This window comes from Anthonomus grandis, chromosome 5, assembly GCF_022605725.1.
Source record: "Anthonomus grandis grandis chromosome 5, icAntGran1.3, whole genome shotgun sequence".
NCBI lineage: Eukaryota > Metazoa > Arthropoda > Insecta > Coleoptera > Curculionidae > Anthonomus > Anthonomus grandis.
In genome coordinates, this window is record NC_065550.1 from 28759630 (window position 1) to 28783724 (window position 24095).

General features: G+C 31.6%; 2 protein-coding genes across 2 annotated transcripts in view; one reads left to right on the forward strand and one right to left on the reverse strand.

Annotated features, from left to right (window-relative positions):
* Nucleotides 1–13846, reverse strand: part of LOC126736765 (uncharacterized) — a 33027-nt gene extending 19181 nt beyond the window's left edge. The window contains exons 1-10 of the mRNA XM_050441296.1: nucleotides 13610–13846; nucleotides 9371–9497; nucleotides 9175–9318; nucleotides 8955–9117; nucleotides 8788–8903; nucleotides 8533–8737; nucleotides 8184–8476; nucleotides 7940–8128; nucleotides 6787–6928; nucleotides 6670–6705 (exon numbers count right to left, since the gene is read on the reverse strand). Of these exons, the coding sequence (XP_050297253.1) occupies nucleotides 6670–6705; nucleotides 6787–6928; nucleotides 7940–8128; nucleotides 8184–8476; nucleotides 8533–8737; nucleotides 8788–8903; nucleotides 8955–9117; nucleotides 9175–9318; nucleotides 9371–9497; nucleotides 13610–13726 (1532 nt within the window). The 5' untranslated portion in view covers nucleotides 13727–13846. The remainder of the gene's footprint in view (nucleotides 1–6669; nucleotides 6706–6786; nucleotides 6929–7939; nucleotides 8129–8183; nucleotides 8477–8532; nucleotides 8738–8787; nucleotides 8904–8954; nucleotides 9118–9174; nucleotides 9319–9370; nucleotides 9498–13609) is intronic.
* Nucleotides 797–6444, forward strand: LOC126736500 (monocarboxylate transporter 12-like). The gene is made up of 9 exons (XM_050440878.1): nucleotides 797–1005; nucleotides 1060–1186; nucleotides 1240–1383; nucleotides 1440–1535; nucleotides 2332–2517; nucleotides 2575–2668; nucleotides 2721–3007; nucleotides 3064–3252; nucleotides 6306–6444. The coding sequence occupies exons 1-9, from the start codon at nucleotides 895–897 to the stop codon at nucleotides 6428–6430; spliced, it is 1359 nt and encodes a 452-aa protein (XP_050296835.1). The 5' UTR covers nucleotides 797–894; the 3' UTR covers nucleotides 6431–6444.
* Nucleotides 13847–24095: the final 10249 nt, after the last annotated feature.

Consider the following 24095-nt stretch of genomic DNA (forward strand, 5'->3'; position numbering starts at 1 on the left):
GGATAGTGACGGCTTAATCAAGATATTTCCCTAACTAGTTTAAGAATGAATATTAAACTGACTTTTTCGATTAGAAACCTCAATTGCCTGAAATATATTTTTTCCAAATAATTGGCCATTTCGTAAATAGACTGAAACTGAAACCTATATTCAGTATATTGAAGGACGTTTTATGCTTTAACTATCTAAAAGTTAATTAATATTTAAGTTGACATTTTTATTGAGTCAACTGTCTAGGACTATAAAAAAATAAATATTTTATTTCTTAGTTAAAAATATTTGATGTATCTTGATTTTGGCATTATGAGTGAAAATATCCATCCCGAACGAATTTATTGCGATACAATTCCCACTAGGTTTTAAAAATGTGCAAAAATAATTCGCATTTAATATTGACGTCACCTCAAACTATATTTGATTTTCTACTCAAAACTATACAACAATGGCAGGTAGGACTTATCTTTTCAAAAAATATAGAATCAGGAAAACAACCTTATAGCCAAACTTTGTTTTGTTTATCGCAATATCTTTATTGTAATCAAAAAATAAATATAACTTATCGTACTTCGATGTCTACGCGAGATAAAATATATACAAGATGCATGCGAAATTCAGTCTACACTACAGTTTTTTCTTAAAAATTCGAGGGTACAGGAGAGTACAACTTCCCTGAGAACCAATTTCCATGTGACCTCTTGAAAATGTATCAAATGGATAAAACACACCTACATAATGAAGGCCTATTATCCCTATTATCAGATACTTAAATTAATAAAACAAATACCCACTTGACACATACAGTGATATTTAGTCTAATCATTCTATATAGACACCTCCCATAGGTAAACATTATAGTTATCCATAAATAAAACCAATAATTTACAAGTGTAACTTATGGGTGAAAAAGTCTATAAAAAAATCACCGTTGATGGGGTAGTTTATCAGATTCAACCTCCTGATGGGGGTTGGGGTTTATTAGTCGCACTGGCCACCACAATTATATATGTACGTAAGTAATTATATATTTTTTAAATTAATTTCTTATCAACTTCTGAATAGATTTGCACAGTGGTTCCCATGGCAGGTTTCGGTACAATTTTTAAAGATTTTCTTAAAAAATTCGGGGATGAAACCAGTAATGCCGCTTTAACAAATGGCTTATTTAATACCGTAAGCTTTTTCACCGGTAAGAATATTAATTGAACATTAAAATGGTGATTTATTTAAAGAATGTTCCAGGTTTATTAGCGACCATCTTACTGAATAAAATATCATTTAGAAAAGTCGCTTTGTTAGGATCAATGTTTCACTTAATAGGGACAATTGGCACCATATTTGCCACCAACATGCCGCAACTGATCACGTTTTTAGGGATTTTTCAAGGTTTGTAAAACGATTATTTTTTAAAGTGGTAAATAATAGTAATTGGGGTTCGGTAGGCATGGGATTTGGTTTGCTTCTACCAGCAGCATTGTCAGCATTTAATGCTTATTTTGATGAGAAGTTACAGATGTGGATGAGCATTTCCCAGACAGGTAAGATTTCTCGTGAATATTTTCATAAGTGATTTTTACATTTTAAGATATTTGATAATAATAATATGTAGTATTTTTTTAGATAATGCACCTAATGACTCATAATGAGTCAAGTAATAGGTGTTTATGATTGCAGGAGAATTTGTGGTTTTTAGTGTTTATTTGTTATATAATGTTTTTTTTCTATAGAATTAAAATATAGAATATTCTTTTTTAAAATTTTTATGAAAAAAGGAAAAAATACTTTCTTAATTTTCAACAAAAAATATTTATTTAGTTGTTTTTTCAAATATACAGGGAGAGATATTTAGGAAATAAACTAAAAGCTGATTTAAACCATAATTAGGTTAATTGTCATCTGCTAAATAATGCAAACGTACGCACAACTGTCGGATAATGGTATTTTCTTATCTGTTATCAGTTTTATTTATAAAAGCTGACTTTTCAATTGAAATTTCCTAGACAGATATTTTTTTGATATAAAAATATGATTTTACACTCCTAAGTGCCTATTTCCATATATGATTTTATTCAATTAATCTTTTATGACGAATGAAATATTAAGATTATTACACGTTCTCGTAAAATGTACTCGTGATTAACAACCTCGTAATGGATTTATATTTTACGATATTTATATATTTTCTATTTAAATAAGTAGAAGATTTATGTGTACTTTACGAATTTTATTTTGTAATGAAAGGGTTGTGTTTTTAAAAATAGATTTTAGTGGTGTATTTTTATAAGCAATGTTATCATACATAACAAACTCTTGTCCTTTTAAATACATTTGTAGGTATGGTAATCGGTTACATTCTAATGCCCCCGATAGCAGCCTGGTTCATTAAGGCACTGGAATTCCGGGGTAGTTTGATCTTTTTGGCGGGACTTAGCGCTCTGACTGTTCCTGCTGCCTTAATTCTACAGCCTGTCAAATGGCATATGAAAATGACCATCCATAAAGAGACTGATAAGGAAATAGGTATAGAAATCTCAAAGAAATCAATTGTTCTTTAAATTATATTAAATTAAATTGTAGAACTCTCTGTTATTAATAAACAAATAGAAGAAGAAGAGGAGCCGCTTAATAAAGGGGAAAGAAAAGTGGATAAACCAACTAAACCATCCTTATGGTAATATTTTTGTCATTAATATAATATTCGTATATTCCTTATCCTTCTCTAGGCAAGCAACCAAGGTCTCACTGTCTCTTCTTACAGACCCGAAGTACCTGAACTTAAGCATTGGGCTTGCGCTATGCTTCACAGCTGACATACAATTTTACCCAATCATACCGCTTATACTTGGCAACGTCGGTTTTACTAGTTCTCAGATTGCCCTTATACTGAGCGTGTATTTTGGGGCGGATTTGGTAGCCAGAATCTGCATGTCAATTATTTCTATTTTTGTCAAGTACCAGTGTAGGCGTCTGTTTTATTGGGGGGCCTTATTTAGTGCCCTTTTGAGAATTGGTAATAGTTTTTTTGTTTTTTTTTTTTTAATTTTTTTTAATGCTTATTTTTCACAGTTTGGCTCCTAAATGACAATTTTTGGTATAAAATAACCGTTATGGCAGTTTTGGGCGTTCTAAGATGTTTTATAGAGACCCTGGTTTCTTTGGTGATATCGGAGGCGTATCCAGATAAATTCTCGTCGGCGTTCTCTTTGTACATGTTTGTCAATGGGTTTACGTGTCTCATATGTGGATTTCTCATGAGTAAGTTTTAATTTACTTTATTTTCTTTAGTATACTGTTTAACAGGAACACCCCAGTTACAAAGCAGAAGAAGAAATCTAAAAAGTATTAAAATAATTAATATTTAATATTAATCACTTAACAATAATTCACAATTTATGAATATATTATAAGGGACAACCAACATTAAGGGAAGGGTTAATATAGGAGCATGAGGAGTAAAGATCTAATTCTTCTGATTAAAAAGGATTGTATAATAGTTTAGCAAACTCTTCTTTGGGGTATAGCAGCTTCCTCTAAACCCTTTCAAGATATTTAATATGTTGATCACATTCAGGTGATCAGACTTTTGAGCTATATACTCCAGTCCAAATCTAATAAAGAAAAAAAAAAGATATTTAAGAGTTGCTACATTAATAAATTTACAAATCAGAATAGAGATGAAGCCAAATGCCTTGCTTGACTCAGATATTTTGGATCCATAGTACTTGGTGAACAATAGTTTACTGCCAAATGTCACTCCAAGATCCCAAAAAGAGTCTGCCCTAGATAATCTTACATTATTTTAAGTTACAGAATGGGATTTGTTTTTAATGACAATAATAGAACTTGACACTTGTTACATACAACGATAATCTGTTATTGTTACACTATATAGTTAGAGTATCAAGATCTTCTTGGAGTTTTCAGCAGTCATTAATTGTCTTTATCTGAAAGAGGAGTTTAAGATCTTCAGCATAAAGAAGTACTCGGAGTTAAGCCTGACACACCTATCATCAATAAAAATACCAAATAAAGGTGGGCCAGGTATTCACTTCATCTGTAATCGTTCTGATAGCCATCAACCTAACACCAATATAAGACCCTTAAATAGACCAAATGGCTTTAGCTTATACAACAGGATTTGTGGATCAAATTTGTCAATTGCTTTTGACAAATCTTGAGCTATAGTCTGTGTGGTTAGTTATAAGGTTAGGTGTTGTGGAGCGACATTTTCGGAACCTTTGTTTAGAAAAAGATAGTCTGTTGATTTACTGGATGGTAAATTCTATTGTGTTTTGTAGTAGAAAAGCTTGTTTTATCGAAAAATGTGCATTAAATCGAAGATATAATCTAGGATTTAGCAAGTTTACTTTCATTTAGGGATATAAGTAATGTTTTGCGTCAGGTAGCACATACCATCGTTGCCTTATTGTGCAAATTATCTTAAAACACATAGTAACTTTTCCCTGACAAAATTTCTAGATGGATTGGACGACAATACACCCACTTTTTTAACACCAAAAGTTAACCATAAAAGAAAGTGCAATAATCGTAAATAAAGAAATTTGAATAATTGTGCCTTTTACCTCAGAACTTTTCGCCTTTTTTCCTCAATTTTGATCTAAACTTCCAAGTTCAGTAAGAAAAGAAACTTTTTAAATTTCCCTCGGTAAATTAAAGGCGGAGTCTAGTTGACCTGACCGGTCACGTAACATGGGCTATTCAAAAAGGATTTTTAAATTCCAGGACCTTTTAGATAAAGTTTGCCTTTATTTTGGTATTTTAAATATATATTGCTAATTTTCGAGTTAAACAGCGTAAAATATCAGCAAATTAAAAAAAAAAACAGAATAAAAAGAAACTATTTGCATTTCCCCGGTATGTCACTTTGAAGCGCCATCTTGGATCGTCATGTCAAAATTGTAGGCGGAGTTTAATTTTGATAAAACAACCACGTGACCGCCTATTTATTACCTCGTAATTGGTCATGTGACGTTTCTGCTTAATAGAAGGCCATGGATTTGGTTCATTTTTTACCAGGGTTATGCAAAAAGAATCATTCAATTATTTTAAGTGTTTTCTTTGCTTAAACTTTGTTGAAAATATTTACTTTACTTTGCTTTATAACAATTAGGAGTTGAAATTTAAAAAAAAAAATGTATCTGCATAATACAACTCTTTTCGGATCCCTGGTACGTCATTTTCAGACGTTCTTCCTTATTAACACATGATCGGTCACGTGACGGATTATTCAAAGAGTATTCTTTAATTCCAGAAACTTATAAAATAATGTTTTAATTATTAAACGCTCTTTTTCATGCCAGTACTAGCAAGCATTTGTCGTATTTTCAGGATATTTTCATCTGCTTTTAATGTCTTTGGGTCTTTGTCTTCAAGCACGTATTCTTGTAATTTTATATCTTAATTCCATTTTTTTCTACTCAGTGTCTGCTGTTGGTATTCAATTATATGTTGCGTATAATTTGGACCTAATCTGATCTGCCAGTCTTTAAGTAGTTGTGGAGATTCCAAGCTTTCCAATACAACGTCATAATCGTAGGCGGGGTTTAGTTTTGACAGAACGATCACGTGACCACCTGTTTAATATTACATGATCGATCACGTGACATATATGCTAAATGAAAGAGAGTGGCTTGAGTTTGTTTATTACAAGGACCATGCAAAAAGTAATTGTGAAGTTCGGACTTTGTAAAGTAATATGGCGAAAACTTTTGGGTTTATTAGCTTGGAATAATTATAGCGATTTTCAATTTCACAGAACATTTTTTTTTGTTAATGTAATAAAAAAAACCTCAACGTCATGCACGTCCCTGGCATGTCACTTTCGTGGATCCTCATGACTGTTTATCACCACATAATTCGTCACGTGACTTACCTACCTAATGGGATGACTTGAATTTGGACTGGTTAATAGAAGGGTTATGCAAAAGTGATTTCTAAAATATTTTAACTATTTTTTTCTGAACTACGTCAATTTGTTTTCTGGCAATTTCTAGACAAAAAAATAAACATTTTACAAAGTTTCCGGCCTAATAGAACACGTTTTAGGAAGAATACAACCGTTTAATTTTTGCATGTCCCTGGTATTCTTGGATCTCACGTCATAATTTTAGGCGGAGCTTAGTTTTAACAGAACAATCACGTGACCAATGTTTTAGCAACAGCTACTCGACCACGTGACGAATCTACTAAACGGAAGGCGTGGCGTATGTTTTATTACCGGGGTCAATAACAATTCTTTTTTTGTAATTTATGATTTATTTCTTCTAATAAATAAATTTTTCTTTAAGGTGGTGTTAAGGACTACACCCACAGCGACACCATGGTTTGTCATGTTCTGACGGCAGCGTTTGCCATTAGTGTCATTAGTTGGACAATAGAAATGTTTATCCTAAGGAAGAAAAATAAAAAATAAGAACAAAAAATGTTTTTTAATTTATATTTTAATGCCAATATAAATAAAATTAAATTTATATTAATAAAATATTTATTTTAAAATAATAAAGTATAAAAAATGGACAATTAAGAACATTTGAAAAGTCATTACACTATATGCTTTCAAAGGAGCTATGCTCAAGTAATTTGACTTTTCAGATTAAGGTTACAAAGAAAACTTAAACATTACTATATATCATCTATGGACTGCATGTGAACTTCTGAGAAAGCAAGCTCTTCGTATGATAATCACCACTTTATAATATGTAATACACTCGGTTGCTCATAAAATTAAGCAATTCACTACTACTACACCAGTCTTCTGATATATTTCACTATTTGCCCTCCTTAGGATGTTCTTCAGTCTTCCTTTTACAGAATGTCAGCTCTACAACCCAAGCGATGACGCATATGACATAAGCTACAGTCAAGATGTGACACACCAGAAAATCACTTCCGGTCACCGATTTTACCACACCTAAAAAAAATATTTTAATTATAAATCACATTAAAGAGTCAAAGGAGTTTATTATTGAGTGGTCATCATTAACAGCCTACTTAACATCTATAGAGCTTTGAGACTCATTTTTCATTTACAATTTACTATTTAAGCACGAGTTTCTTTCATATCAGTGGAGTTCCATATCCAGAAACTAAATGTGATTCAGTAGTAAGAACGTATCAGTAGTATACGGTAGTAAGAACTTTGGATTCATCAAAAATTGCTGATGAAAGTTGTTTTCATTAATGTTTCATCTGGATCTTCGTCCTGATCATTAAGAAGCCTTAAAATTCAATATTTCAACTTTACCTATTATTCTTTTTTATGATTTACTTGTCCTGCTTCTGGATAATGGTCATCTAGATATTTCCTAAAGTGAGTTTCTGAAGGAAATTGCATTGTCTCTCTATTTTCCAATGAATTTAAAAAATATGGTCTGGACAATAGGTTGGAGTATGAATTTATAAAATATAAAACACGTTTACCCCTTCTTTTCAAAATATCCATTATAATAAATCAAATTTTAAAAAGAAAAATTGAGAAGTATCTTCATCCGATTGACCCAAGTTTTTACATTGCCCTGGTACATCATACTTGGATGCCATCTTGGATTGCCACGTCAAGATTGTAGGAGGAGTTTACTTTTGGTAAAGCAATCATGTGACGCTATATTTAGTAGCAGATGCTTCGTCACGTGACATCTACAAAATCGATAGAAGTGGCTTTTGTTTATCTATTACCAGAATCACTTAAAACGGACTTTTCAATTTCTTCTTCTTTAAAACTCATCATTGTTTAGTATCTCTTTTTCTAGTATATCCTTTAACTAGCATTTTATTCTAATCTTCATAGTTTTCTGGACATACTGTTGTTTACATACTATTTAATTTGGAAAGAAAGTTGCTTGTCTTAGTGTTAAACTGCTGATATCTTGAAACACTTACTAATTATTTATTCTTTACTATTGATTTGGCTAAGGATACTTACTCATGAGTGGTCCAATAACCAAACTAACAACTCCATTAACGGCCATAAACAATGAGTAAGCAGTGGAAAATTGATCCTGATACTCCTCAGAAAATACTAATGGCAGCGGAGTTTGAATGAAACATCTCAAGAATCCCAGGATACTTAGAACTGATAAGGTCCACATGTAGGTGTTGTTCGAAAGCAGTGCTATAGAAGTTCAATTAATAATTAAATAAATTCGATAATCTTTTAGGAGACTTACCAATTCTTCCAGCGATAACGCACACGCATGTTGCCAAAATTAAGAATCTACTTCTAAATTTGACTAGGCTGGAAACGATTGTTAAAATAATCCTGGCGACTAAGTCGGACGCGAAGAACACTGACATCATTGTGGCGATTTCTGCTGGATTAAATCCACTATTTCTTAAGGTTAGAGGGATTATTGAGATAAAAGTCATATCTCCTGTAAAGGCTAGAGCCAATCCTATGCTGATGTTAAGATATCTGCAGTCTTTTAGCAGAGACATGTCCATAGAGCTTGCAAAAGATTGCCTAAAAAGTTATATTCTTCATACAAACCATATAGGGGAAATGCATGGAAAACTTACCAAAAACTCTCAGTTTCTTTATGATCATCATCTTTTAAGTCGTTGATATTCGTAACAGAGGCTCCGTGATCTCCAAGAGATACAATGGACTTCCTGGCTCTACCTTGATGGGAATGCAAGCTTCTTTGGCTGCTACCAATATGATTCTTCTGATAATGTTTCAATAAAGGTTCTTCATGTGGTTTTTCAGCATCCATTGAAACAACTTTAAAACAACGATTATCTCTCATAAATGCTTAAGATGTAAAGACTTACCAGTGCTGTTAATAACCTCCACACAAACCTTCTTCATGTGCTTTTTAACTGGTTGTAAAGTAACTGATGCCAAGATGGTGAGGGATGCAAGGCCTGATAAGCCAATCAAGGTTCCTCTAAAATAGCCTAATTAAATAATAATCAACGGAAATAAATAGTTTTTATACCTGAATCCAAAATTTTTCATACTCCACTCTGCTAGCTGTGGAACGGCCATATTGAAAGCGATCATCAGAGCCTGACACACGCTCATCATAACCGCCATTTTCTTGTTGAAATATGAATTGAAGGCGGAAAGTGACGCTGGCATAAGCAGACCGAACCCAAGCCCTAACAAGAAAAATTCCATATCATATTTATGAAGGGCATTTATTTTGGAATCATTACCTTCGATTATCCCGAAAAATATAATAAGGTGGATTAAGTTTTGAGCGAAAATTAACCCAATAGTACCAGCAATGAACAAGAATGAGCCCATAAAGCTTACTTTTCTGTAAGAGAACTTGTTCAGTAAGCCACTGGCAAGTAGACCTAAAAAAACTCTTTTTAAAAACGAATATTGTAAATTTGTTAAGGGTTTTACCTGTAAAAGAGTTAATAGTGTTGAACATGGAAGTACTCATGGTGGTACCAGTGGTCTCGTCGCCGATTTGTCTTAAAAATGGTCCATAAACTATTCCAAAGGCTGCCATTGGAATAATGGTCACACCCTGTAAATTAGTACGAAATATGTAAGAAAATAGGTAAGTAGGAGATGAGGATATATCACTGGATGTACAGTGTTGATTTAGTGAGGATGGATTTGTTTAGTTTAGGTTTAAAATGCTTGGATTGAAAGAATCTATAGCACGTGAAAAATTATAACTTCTGGTTTGTGGAAAGAACTCAAACCTTGCATTCTTATGTAGTACCAATAATTCAATTTGGAAAATACAAATACTGTGGAAAATTTCCAGTGCGTCTACCTGGATTTTAAGAAGAATGTTCTTGGATTTGATCATCAGAAGATTTTCGCATAATTTTATAAAAAGAATGATTTCAAATGTCTGGAAGAAAATTCTACATACAAAAGCTCCTTAACAGTTAGATAATAGAAGTTTATGGATTCTGGAAGAAAACTTTTGTTTTATCGATGATTTGTCTTAAAAATGATTCATAAACCATTTCAAAAGTTGCCAATGGAATACTGGTCACACCGTGTGATTTAGTACGAAATATAGCAAATAGCATTAGCAGGTGAGAATGTATCACTACACTGATATCGATAAAAGCATATTTATCACCTTTCCTTCTGCTTACGTAGATCTAGCCAAGGAATATGGTTCGGAATCAGAATACCAATAGTTGGGGTTGAAAAATATGCCCAATATAACAAAAGATATTGATTTAGAGATGATGGATGTTACGGTTTTTACTTAATAAATGATACACCGATGCATCTCTAAACTCAACTGTTTTTATTCTCTAGGCTTATAAGATATTTACAGCCAAGTAGAAATTAGATATATAGTCGCAGGATCTGAACTGAGATGCGCATATTATGAGAATGGATTTAGTTAAGTTGGGTGGCAAATACTTGGATTGAAAGAATCTATGGCACGTGAAAAATTGAAACTTCTGGTTTGTGGAAAGAACTCAAACCTTGCATTCTTATGTAGTACCAATAATTCAATTTGGAAATTACAAATACTGTGGAAAAGTTCCAGTGAGTCTACTTGGATTTCAAGAAGAACGTTCTTGGATTTGATGATGAGAAGGTCTTGGTATAATTTTATAAAAAGAATGATTTTAAATGTCTGGAAGAAAATTCTACATACAAAAGCTCCTTAGCAGTTAGATAAAAGAAGCTTATGGATTCTGGAACAAAACCGTTGTTTCATCGATGGTTTGTCTTAAAAATGATTCATAAACCATTTCAAAAGTTACCATTGGAATACTGGTCACACCGTGTGATTTAGTACGAAATATAGCAAATAAGATTAGCCGGTTAGAATGTATCACTGGATATCGATAAAAGCATATTTATCACCTTTTCTTCTGCTTATGTAGACCTAGCCAAGGAATATGGTTCGGAATCAGAATACCAATAGTTGGGGTTGAAAAATATGTCCAATATAACAAAAGATATTGATTTAGAGATAATGGATGTTATGGTTTTTATTTAATAAATGATACACCGATGCATGTCTAAATTCAACTGTTTTTATTCTCTAGGCTTATAAGTAATTTACAGCCAAGTAGAAATTAGATGTATAGTCGCAGGACCTGAACTGAGATGCGCATATCAGGACAATGGATTTAGTTAGGTTGGATGGAAAATACTTGGATTGAAAGAATCTATGGCACGTAAAAAATGGAAACTTCTGGTTTGTGGAAAAAACTCAAACCTTGCATTTTTATATTGTACTAATAATTCAATAATTTGGAAATTACAAATACTGTGGAAAAGTTCCAGTGAGTCTACTTGGATTTCAACAAAAAGGTTCTTGGATTTGATGATCAGAAGGTTTTGGTAGAATTTTATAAAAATAATGATTTTAAATGTCTGGAAAAAATTCTACATACAAAAGCTCCTTAGCAGTTAGATAATAGAAGCTTATGGATTCCGGAAGAAAACTCATCGAAGTTTCATCGATGATTTGTCTTAAAAATGATCCATAAACCAGTGGTCACACCATGTGATTTAGTACGAAATATAGCAAATAGGATTAGCAGGTGAGAATGTATCACTGGATATCGATAAAAGCATGTTTATCACCTTTCCTTCTGCTCTTATCTCTTCTGCTTATGTAGACCTAGCCAAGGAATACGGTTCGGAATCAGAGTACTAATAGTTGGGGTTGAAAAATATGCCCAATGGGTCAAAAGGTTATGATTTAGAGATAATGGGTTTAGTTATATTGGGTGGAAAAAGCTTGGAGTGAAAGAATCCATAGCATTGTATTCTTATGTAGTACCAATAATTCAATTTAAAAATTAAAAATACGTTGGAGAATATTTCCAGTGAGTTTACCTGGTCTCAAAAAAAAGTTTCTTGGATTTGAAGATCAAAGGGTTTTGGTACAATTTTATAAGTGTGAATATCTAAGAAAAAAATTTACATACAGAAACTCCTTACCAGTTGAAAAATAGAGACTTATGAATTCTGGAGAAAAACCTTCGTTTCATCGATGATCTGTTTAAAATGGTCGATAAACTATTCCAAAGGCTTGCAGTTGAATAATCATTTTTTTTGTGCACAAGAGGTGAAAAAAGCTATATTTTAAAATTGTTTTGACTCATACAAGGTCTTCACAAAAGGCATAGCAGTTGAAATTTATGTTTTTTTTACTGGAAGACCGTATATATTATTTGATTGTAAGATTCTTCGTAAAATTTAAAAAAAAATGATGTCATGCATGTCATATGTTAATCAAGTACTTTTTGACAGTTGAAATTTGGTTTTTTTTAACTTTAAGACGCTTCAGAGCCATATCTACTTGTCATAGAGTAAAACGATTGTTACTTTCCCAGCTTAACTTTTTAAGCTAAATTTAATTTAAAAAATGCTACTATCACTTGTCTTTGTTTTTCCTTAAATTATCAAAAAAATTTAAGATAAGAATGTAAAAATCATTTTATCCTATAATGAATAGTTATAGATCTATAGATTCTTAAAGCTAAAAGAAGTCAATTTTCAACTGTCTCTAATTCAAAAACTACTTTATTAAAGTATAACATCAAATTGTTTTAATTTTAACGCAGAATCAGAGAATCAAATATTATATAGGATGTTCCATTTAAAAAAGCATAAAATTCTTTTGCCACACTTTTTGTGAACACCCTGTATATATCACACAACACCCTGTATATAATAATATTAAAATATAGCTTTTTTCACCCCCTATCTACAAAAAAATGAATTTTTTTGCATCAAAAATATAGCCACAATGAAGGAAGGTAGTACTAAAGCAAATACGTGATTAGCAGATGAGAATTTATCACTGGATATCGATAAGAGCACGTTGCTCTCATTTGCTTGCATACATTTAACCAAGAAATGTGGTTGGGAATTAGGATACGAGCAGTTAGGGTTCAAAAATATGCCCAATGGGTCAAAGGGATAATTTAAAGAGGATAGATTTGCTTGGATTGGGTGGTAGAAAATTCTTGGAACGAAAGAATCCATAGCATGTAGAAAATGTAGTAAAGAACTTAAACCTTGGATTCTTATATAGAACTAATAATTACTTTGAAAATTATAAACACTTTGGAGAAGTTCCAGGGAGACTAACAAGATTTCAAGAAAAAAATTCTGGGATTTGAACATCGGAAGGTTTTGGTACATACAGTAAGTTCCAAGCAGTTGAAAATAGAAGCTTATAGATTCTGGAAAAAAAACGAAAACTTTATATTGTTAAGAACAAATACCTAGAAGAAAATCCTTCAAAAACTACACAAAGTATGAGAAAATAAAAAATTTGTATTCTGGAAAAATGAATTGAATTATGTGCCACTAAGTTTATAAAAATATTTAAAAGCTAAAAGATTGAAAATAAATAATTTCACCTTAAAGATGGTTAAATAATAAAGATGATCCGCTCTCCAATTCTGGTAAATACCACTTATAGGCAAAGAGTGCCTCTAAATCAAAAATAGATTAAATGCCTGGAATAAAATTTCCAATTCTCGACTCTATTGGGAAACAGAAAACTTTTAACCAATATACGCATTATTTAACAGCCTGAGGGAGTAAAATAAGCTCCAGATTATGCAATAGAGTGGATCCTCCCACCATTACACTCCGTTTAGAGATTTAACTAAAACAAGTAAAGTTACTTACAAAGATCACTACGGTTGCCAAAACGATCACATACCCCCAACCCCCGTCGGGGGCCTCCATAACGTAGTTTCGCTCCGCGGTATCTTCAGGCTGTTTACTCTCTTTCCTGGATACCATTATGACCTCCCTTAAACCAAAAACCTTAATATGGTATTAAAGATCCCGCTCAGTCAAGTCAAGACTGAAGCTACTTTCAAAAAAGAAAAAAAGTAGGTTTCCGATATTATCTTATATCGGCCACCGAGATGATGGGAAACAAACAATCTTTGCATAAGTTAAGTATTAAGAACTATTTACTCTTATCTTGTGCTTTGTCTTTAAGTAAACGTAAAATTCAATGTAAATATATCAGAGAATAAAAGTAAACAACGTGGAAGATAAGTAGATAATATTGTTGCCGCTAATGTTAGGGCTTAATGTGACGTTTAGTTTTAATGTTATTTATTATATCATTTTAGTAGAATTTGCTTAATGGGTTTACCGAGCATATTGCTTTATCTTAATTAAGGGTTTTGCTAAATGGGCCTGATGGTCTATAGATAAGAGATTTATGAATGAATGTAAACCCATTCCATTCCGATTTCCAATACCCTTGATATGAAGCACGTGAGGTCAGGTATACTCTGAGAAAAGATAAAAGAAGCTACTTCAGAGACGATACACGTTCTTCAGTTGAAATTCATTATCATATTGAAGATGTTACCTGTCTTTCTTTGCTTTTAAAGAAACTTTGATTGGCTTTTCAAGATCTCGATCCCTCACCATCTTCACATCAGTTGTTTTACAACCATTGTATATAAAGAAGGTTTATGTAAAGAAAAGTATTTGGATTTCAAATATTTATTAAAAATAATCATGATTTTATAATTGTCTCAATAGGGGTTGCAATATGACATTAACAACCTTGATTGAAACTTATGAGAAGAACTGTATCAGTAAAACTGCCAAAGGAGCTTGTACTTCTATCAGGATAGAGCCATAAAGCGTATTGTGGCCTTTGGAAACTGGAATTTATTAATTTTTTAGATAATGAATACTTATTGTATAGCTAGATATTTTTTTCGATAACCTACCCTAACGTTTCTATTCATCGCTAAATTTATTATTTCACTTATTCATAGTCCTACACTCGATATACTTGGGTCGGAAATGATTTGAAATCTCTGAATTCATCCAAGGACTATTTATGATAACCATTAACTATTTGTGATATATGAGCTTTTAAACCATTCGGATCTTCTTGTGATTAGAAGAATTCTTTAGGTCTATATAAGCAGAAGAGTGGTCAGTAAGAAAAGTAAAGAACAAGTGAGATCAGGTCTGAGGAAAGGTAAAACAAGACAGAAACCCACTGCAGAGATGACACGTGCTCTTATTGATATCCAGTTTTATCACATTAAGGACGTTGCTTATATTCATCTCGGCCAATAATTAGTCAAATAGATTTGCATATATAATTTGTACTTATTTGAATGGTATACAGGACAACTTTTGGAATAATCTTTAAGGGCACTACCATGACTACTTTCATGGTTGCTACTATTAACTGATTCTCAAGTAAAATGATCACTGTTCGCAGTTAGCTTGATATTTTATTTTATTTTGGATGTCGTGTCCTTATACGAGGGTTGCTTCCGTCTTCAATTCTTATTTCAACAAGGAATTATGTGATCCTTGATCCCAAAAAATGATGATCGCTTTCAATTTGGCAAGCTTCCACTCCTGTCAGTCAGTTGAGCAGACCCTTGGGGCTCCTTGAAGATTGAATTTTGTTGTTTGATTTGATTTTATAAATAATGTATACCTACTGTATGGTTGTATATTTTTTCTCAATATCCCTCTCATTCTTTCTGTTTATCACTAAATTCAATCTTTCAGTTATTCAGAATGCTACACTTTACACTTTCCCCAATATGGTATCTAGGAGGAAATTCAATATCGTCATCGCCTTTTGTCATGTTTTCATAAATCTCCTCTTTAGCACCGATGTGCATCTTCATGTGATTGATCAATCACCCCTTAGCATCAGAGTTTTTCATAAAGTTTCCAGAAAATTGCAATAATTTCAGGTCAGTCTTTTCTAAAGATATTATAGTCTTCAAAAATAAAGTTTAGAAACTTATTAGCATTTGACTCTTATCTTCTTACGAGTTTTAAATGTGACATAAATATTGGAATCCTAAGCACGTTTCCTCAATGTCTCTTCAAATGACTGGAATGTGATTTAAGTATAAATTAAAAAATTACACTAACACCTGGAAGAAAATGCTTCAAGTAATCCGCTGCAATATACTTTAATTTATTTCTTTACGTGAGGAGTCAGGAAGGCATCAGCGCATGATTTGAACCAACTCCTGGAAACCAGTCTGGTCATAGCTATGACTTGATGGGAAAGTGAGACAAAGAAAGAATGCAAATAATATAATAGTATAAGGATAAGTATATATGGTGGATTTATAAGTGAAGTTCAGTTGGTTGTTTCAAGTTCAACAGAAAACTTAGAAATCAACTTATCAATTTCCTGCTAAATTTTTATAACTTCAACTTTATAGTCAAAAAAAGTGTAACTGTGGGCTAATGCAACGGAAATACTCTCGTACCCCTTTGATTTAACTGCCAATAATTTTTGCCGAGCTTCAGGTTTATCCAACTCTTTATTTACTCAGAATTGTTGGCCACTTTTTCCAGTGATTCGCAGGAAGTTCACATTTTCTAACCAGAGTTGATATTAGTGTACAGGCGATTTCCACCACTTTAGAGTAAAGAATTTCTGGCTGAGGAATGTTCTGAAAAGGAGTTTTTGAATAAGTTGAAGCCTCATTCCGCTGCTACTTTCTGATCTTAAAAGCTACTTAATCTCCTAAGCTACTTAAGTAAAGAAGATCATTTTAGAAGATAATGTAGGAAATTTGAAAAATTAAAGCTTCAGGATTGTAAACAAAAATACTTGGTCCTCCGAGTCTGCAATATTAGGAAAAAAAGATGCTGAAGAGAAAAATGATATTTAATTCAATGGATATGATTTAATTTGGGAAGTATGAGCTTCTGGCCTTTCTTGGGACAATTAGGTTGGATTATGAAAAAAAAAATTTATTACCTGGAAGAAGGTACTATAAAAATTCTGAAAATAATAGCAAAAACCCTAGATTAGAAAATTAAAAGTATCCCTTTTAAGATAAGGTTTTATACTCTTAGGTCAGTCTCTTTTCTGGATATAATATTTATAAAAAAATTTTAGTTAAATTAAAAAATGGCATTAAACGCCTAAAAGAAAGTGCTCCAAGAATTCACACAATTATTGAAAACCTCAGGATTTTGGAAAATAAAACAAAATCCTTGGTTCAATGAGTTTACAATATTAAGAAAAAATCTGGATTCTAGAGTGAAAAATTTATTTTAATTGCCTGGAAAGAAATATTCCAAAGTTTCAGCATTTGAGAAGTATGAGTTTCTGGATCTTCTGGATCTTCTTGTAATTGGTAATGAAAAAACTACTATAAATTCCCGGAAATGTATACTTCTAATATTCTGGAGAAAGCTACAAAAAATTTAGATCGATAATAAGAAGACGTAGTAAGATTATGTGATGCAAAAATGGAATATAGTATAACTACACAACTGGTATGTCTTTGGATTCCAAACATTTAGATAATAAATAAAAGCTTCTGGACCTTCTGGTTATTCTTATGATGAGAAAAATTGGGTTCGTGGGTGAGAGAAATACATCAAATGCATGGAAGAAAATACTTAAATAATAATAAAAAAAACTGTGTCAAATTCAAAGAATCAAAAGAACTGAATTAGATTATGCAAGGATGGACGTTATCAACAGAACGGGTAAGCCTTTAAATTTCAAGCATTTATTGCAAATACTCGTGTCTTTATAGTTGTCTCACCAAAGCCTAAAGAACCACCTTTAATAAGATGAGAAAAATATATCCGTGGCTGCCAAAGTAGATTGTACTTCTAACAGTAAAGAGCCAGGAAGTCACTTGGAGATTCGTGTAGTATCTGTTACTTGTTATTGAAATTTTTGACCATTCAAATATTGATAATACATAATAGAAAATACACCATACTCACCTCCTTTGTTGCGCTATCTCCAATTCCTCCTTAGCATAATTGATTAACCAGTAGCAACTGATTTACATCTTCTTATGACTGATCACTGATTACTTACCACAAAAGATTTTCATAAAGTTGTCAGATAAGTTCTAGAAAGTTGGAATACTCTCATTTCATTCTTTTTTCTGAATATAGTCTTTATAGCTGTCTTTAAAGAGATGTCTTATTCAATCAGCATTTGACTTTTATTTTGTTTTTTGTATAAGAGTTTTTGCGTGAAATTTGATCCTACTTGGTCTTGAGACAGTAAACAGGTTTCTAGAATGTTCCTTCTCATGAAAGTGGTACTAAAAAGGAGATATGTTCAAGTAAATGTTTAGGAATACGCAAATTAGAGTCGTAATTTTCTTGGAATATTTAATCGAATATTTTAATATTGAGTCAAATAAAATTGTGTGATGCAAGTGAAAAAATATGACTTATGGAAAATCCTGATGAAAATGAGTGATGAAAAATGACAAAATTATATTAAATGCCTGGAAGAACACACTCCAAAGATGCTAGCCCATTTGGAAAATTAAAACTTTTGGATTCTGGAGAAGAAGCATAGGAAAACCGTGGAAAATGACAGTGATCCCTTTCAAAATCGTCAGAGGAGTTAATTTGGGTTATGCAAAAAAAAATTACCCTAAATGCCTGAAATAGCTCAAAAGACCATACAACAGTCTGAATTTAAAAAAAATAAAAAATTACACTTAAAAATAGTAAATTAAACATTTATTGAGACTATTATTAGGAATAGAATTCAATTAACTATCATCTGGTTTAATTTACAAACTTACGCGAAATTAATTAACTACCCTTTCTGGTATACAATAAACAAAGGCCTCCCCTCCCTATAAATATTTACAACGCAAAACCCCAAACAGCACTAAATCGTGCTGGAATTTACGCTGTCAGAAGCATAATGAAAATTCCTGGTAAGGTACATATTTTACAAGTTGCTTCACATTTTGTTTTGATTTAAGGTTGTCTAAGGGACCCAAAATGGTATTTTATTGTCTACATTAACGTTTTACATGATTCTTGGATAAAAACGTCTTGTTTTATTGTTGGAAAGCCAATTGAAAAGTGAGATAATGAAATGTATAAAGGGATTCGAGTTAGATTGAAGCTAGAAAAAAAAAGAATGCTTTGAAGATGAAGAACAAGGATGAGAGAAAGGTAAAAGACGGAGAGAAGAAGAAGATGGTCTTTGGAATTTAGGTGTTCCTATAGGAAGAAATAGAAAAAATTACACTAAATAAATATTGGGAACGTTCGAAGGAAAAGAACATAAAAGCTCTAAAAGCATCTTCTTATTACGATGATTTGGTCAAGGATTATTGACCTGCCAAAAAGAAAAAATTAATAAATTTCAAAGAAGAAGAGGAAGAAGTTCCATTATACAAAACAACTTAGAATACAGTAAAGAACGAGAAGTAGAAGAATTATTTTAAACAAATAAATATTATACAAATCTTCAACAGTTAAATAAAATTGTCGTTTCAAAGAATCAAAGAAAATGTTCTTCGAAAGAAATTTCAAGAAAAAGAAAAATCAGGCAGTATGTCAAATAAATTATAGAATTATTCTGAGAATTATTGATCATCACTGAAAATAATTTCCTACGATGTGATGATTGAATCATCACAATGACCATTAAGTGAAAGTGGTCTCTAAACTAAACTATATAGATTCTAAATCTTACTGACCAATCAGCTTTACCAGTATATTTAGTGGACCTTATGGCTGTTGTATTTAATGTTAAAATAAAACACTTGAAAACAAGTTATGATAGCAACAATAATACACTCTGTTTACATTTATGTTTGCTGAAACCTAAAGTTAGAGTTAGCTCGAAAAATAGAATCCTGATATCCAGATTTATTTTCTTTGGTGAACATTTTTGGTCCTAACTTTGCAGCCACGTCAAATATTTTCAAGTTTTCTTTACGTCGATATAAAGGGGGTTTCTGGGAATGAATTTGATGAGTAAAACGTGATTTTAGTTTTAAAGATTTAGGAAGTCAGGATTTTAAGGATTTAGGACAATTTTGATTAGGAGTTTTTCGATGCGCATTTTCATTATTTTATTATTAATAAATCAATTTTAGCACCCTTCGATATTTATTATCAACTACTATAGTTTCTCAAGTCAATTCCAAAACAGGAATTAGGTAGACATTTGCAATAACCATATTGATTATTTAATTAATTTCAAGATCTCTAAATCAAAATAACTACTTAAGTGATTACGAAGCAACGATCATTTAAAATCAATATGTTATTTTTTTAATAAATTCCGGGTTCAGGAAGACTTTATTTCAAAGTCAATTATCAACCATTCTATTTATTATTATTTAATCAACTCCAAGCTTGTTCAGTTTTGAATTGATAAAGCAACATGAGAACTTGAATCTAAATTTAATCGATCAGGCTGACGAGAACTTATCTAAATCGTATTGATTATTTTATTGATTCCAGATCGATAATCTTTTCAAATGAAAATGTCATTTTTAAAATCAATGCTAACTTTGTCCTGATGACCATCAAAATTATTATTTACTCAATATCAAGGCTTTTAAAAGCCTATCATTTTTATTTAATAATCCTTCAACTTAGTCATCAATAATTATGTTACACTAGATCATACATTTTTTTCATTGATTCTGACCATTTATTGCTTATTTAAGTCTACATAAACTAATATGAATTATCAGAACTTATGATTAATAGAAACATAAAAGAAAGTATCTTGATTAAAAGACTGTGGCATGTGCCTAGCCTACCAGATTAACAAATCTATGGACACTACAGAGATATAAAATTTCTTAAACCAGAGCACCTCATTTGCTGTTCCAAGGCTTTTGGCTTCTGAAGACCCCTGTGTCTTGTCCCTCCAATTCTATTCACTTCAAATTAAAGAAGCTTGAAGAGAAAGAGGAAGAAGAAATGAGGTATATATGTAGTAACCAAATGGAATAGAGTACTCCTAAGAAGAAGAAGAATGAGAATGATTTTAGAGATATTACTCAATGATTTGTAGATGAGGGATTTGATATAAAAATAATGTTGAGTGTTGCGTTAATAAGACCATTGATCTATAAACACGCAGTTAAAAAACTAATGAACTGAAAGGAATTATAAGAATAGGAGCAATAAAAAAAGAAACAAGAAAAATGCTTACACAATAATTTTGAAGAAATAATAAAAAAGCAAAAGTTGAGAAAAGTAAAAAAAATAAGAAGAAGGAGAAGCGCTCGTAGAAAAATAAGCAAAAATAGAAAATGATTCACATATGATTCATATCACAGATTTTGTGTGAAGTCATGATGCGTCAGTTTCGAATAAAGTATCCATAACACCACTTCTTTAAATTCACTGGATTCAGTCAATTATTTGTTCCATTAATTACCTTAAAGACGTAAGAGACGCTAATCTATCTTGTCTCTCAAACTCTATTCATTTTAAGTTAAAGAATCTTGAAGAGGAAGAAGAAGAAGGAAAAATATATGTATGTAATAACGAATTGGAATATAGTGTTTCTAACTGGTAACTTTCTAGAAGGTTTTTCAGTATTGCGTTAATAAGACCATTGATCTAAAAATAGGCAGTTAAAGAAAAGAAGAAAAATGCCTACAAAATAATTTTGAAGTAATAACTGAATTATATTCATGAGCAATAGAAAATAAAAAGTAGAAAAAGGTACAAAAAAGAAGAAGTGTTTGGATAATTATTCACAGATGATTCATATCACAGATTTAAGGTAATGTCAAGATACGCCAGGTCCGAATAAAGCATCCATAGAACTACTTCTTTCAATTCACTGAATTGAGCCAATAGTGTTTTTTGTAGAAATTATATTTTTAAGTGTCCATCTAGTTGAAAATAGGATAAATTTTCGTGTAATGATTTTTTTAATTGAAATATACCAAATATCAATATCGTTTCCTCCACTTCTCCTAAATGACCTGAAAAACCTAAAGTTCATATGTCCACTTTCTATGAGCATCAGTAAATGTATTTTTATATTCTAGTTTAATTTTTTTAATAATGTAACAACAATAAAACTATTTAGAAAGTCAAGACTATTCTCACGGATATGGAGTGGGCAGAGTTTTAAATAAAAATATCAACCAATCAAACAGAATCTTAATGGTACAACTAAATACAAAGCCAATTTGTTAAATTAAAAAAAAAATAAAAAAATAAAAAAAATAAAGAATTAATAATTATAATTAATCAATAAAAATTTATTACTTTAATATTGCTTTAATTATACTTGGATTAAATGAAATTTGAATGGAGGGATGGGGAATAACAGGAAGGAAAAAGGAGAGTAAAGATATGGGGAGTGAGGGTTAGAAAGTGGGTTACATGGGAACCAATGGAAGGAGGGAGACTTACCATAGGCTATAGAGACAGCTCAGGGGATCTTCTCAAAGGGAAGCCGACTAGCACTAACCACTTTGGTAGAGTGGCGTGGATTCAACAAGAGATCAATAAAATATAAGCGCCACCTGTTTTATCCCAGATGGATAAGAAAATCCCGATGACCAAGAAAACAGGAAATTACTAAAAGCACTATACCTATAAACCTGAAAGAAAATCTCACAAGGAAGAACAGACAGTTTTAAGTGAATCTATATTAAAAGAAAAATTAATAATCAAACTTATTATTTTAAAAACAAGTTATGTTGCCCTTCCTAAATATAGTGTTTATATCAAGACTAAAATCTTATATTATGTTGTTTGGGGCTAAAAGTTTGCGTGAGTACTTTCGAAATAGGCCTATTTATCCAGTTTACAAGATCTATACGGTCTATTTCAATAAAATAACTAATATGCACCTAGTTGTTATGAAACTATTCAAAACAATGGTGTGGTAGTAAAATCTAATGATGAGATTGGTAACAATGTAATTTTGAGGTTAGTATTCAGTCTAATATACTACAGTAAAGCTAATGAATGTTGACAGGACTTTGGTTTACTGGTTAGGTTGTTTTACTGACTGCATGGTTCACTAAACGTCACAAACATTAATCAAACCTGGCTCCAAAAGGGCTGCATGATTGCGATGGGGGACCTGGGTGGATCGGTTTAACAGTGAATGTCAATGTAGATGTTGTGGACGTTATTGGAGTAGATGAGTGGAGATTTCTACCTCTTATAATCGTGGATAAAGACTATACCGGGGGATAAGGGACCTTATTGTAAATACATAATATTACGTTTTTTAGGAAAAAGTTTATTTAGGAACACGGGTTGTACAGCACATGTACAAGTAATCTATGTACTTGCATGTGTATCGGTTTTTTTTTAATAAAAATCGCGTTGCACTCCGGTTACCAAATAAATTGTTGTAATTTTGTATATTCATGGAATTTTGTTTTGTATATTCTGTAATAATGTTTAATAATTTTGAATGGTAATAAAAGTTTTTTTTTTTTTTTTTTTTTAATACAAGTAATACAAAAGTAAATATCATATAAGTTTATGCTCCTACCACTGACAAACCAGACAACAACATAGATCATTTTTACGAAGATTAAGATAACGTCCTAAAATCTACCAAGACACCAGATGTGACAATTATAATTGGAGACTTTAATGCCAGGTACGAGGTGGGGAAATTACATGAATGCACAAGTAGTTATGGACTGAAAGTTAGAAATTAAAAGAGTGATAGACTTAATGAATTCTGTCAAAACAACAACGCAGACTGTCAGCAAATAAAGGATAGATCGTAAGAAAATAAATTGACTATGGGTTGATTAGATATAAAGATACAAAAACACATCCAAGTGACCACATAGGGTAAGAGAATTATCCGGTAATAACAAAAATTAGGCATAAAGTGAATCAAATAATAAGAAGATCAGAAAAGGACTCGAATCGATACTACCAGACTAACAGATACAAAAACGAAACAAGATTTGACAGAGGAAATGAACAAAGAACTAAGGAAGTAATAACACCAAAAATATACAAAAATTAAAAATGGATGACAAAGGAGATCCTGGCATTGATAGACGAAAAACGACAGTTCAAAAACAGAGATGATGAAGAAAACCAGGAATACTCAGAGATGCGAATGGGAAGCTAACATTGGATACAAATTAGAAACTAATAAAATCGACAAAATATATTATCAATAAGTTGTTTGGAGATAATACAACAGGGCAAATGAAAATCGCGAGTTTCTAAAAATATTGAAAATGGCACTGAAAAACAGCAAAAATAGGAAAGCAGTAAGTCCAGATCAGATCTACGTTGAAACATTAAAATGCATTACCTTGGATATACTACTAGATTTATTTAACAAAGCATACAAAACGGGACATATACCGGAATAATTATTACTTTTCACCTTCTACCT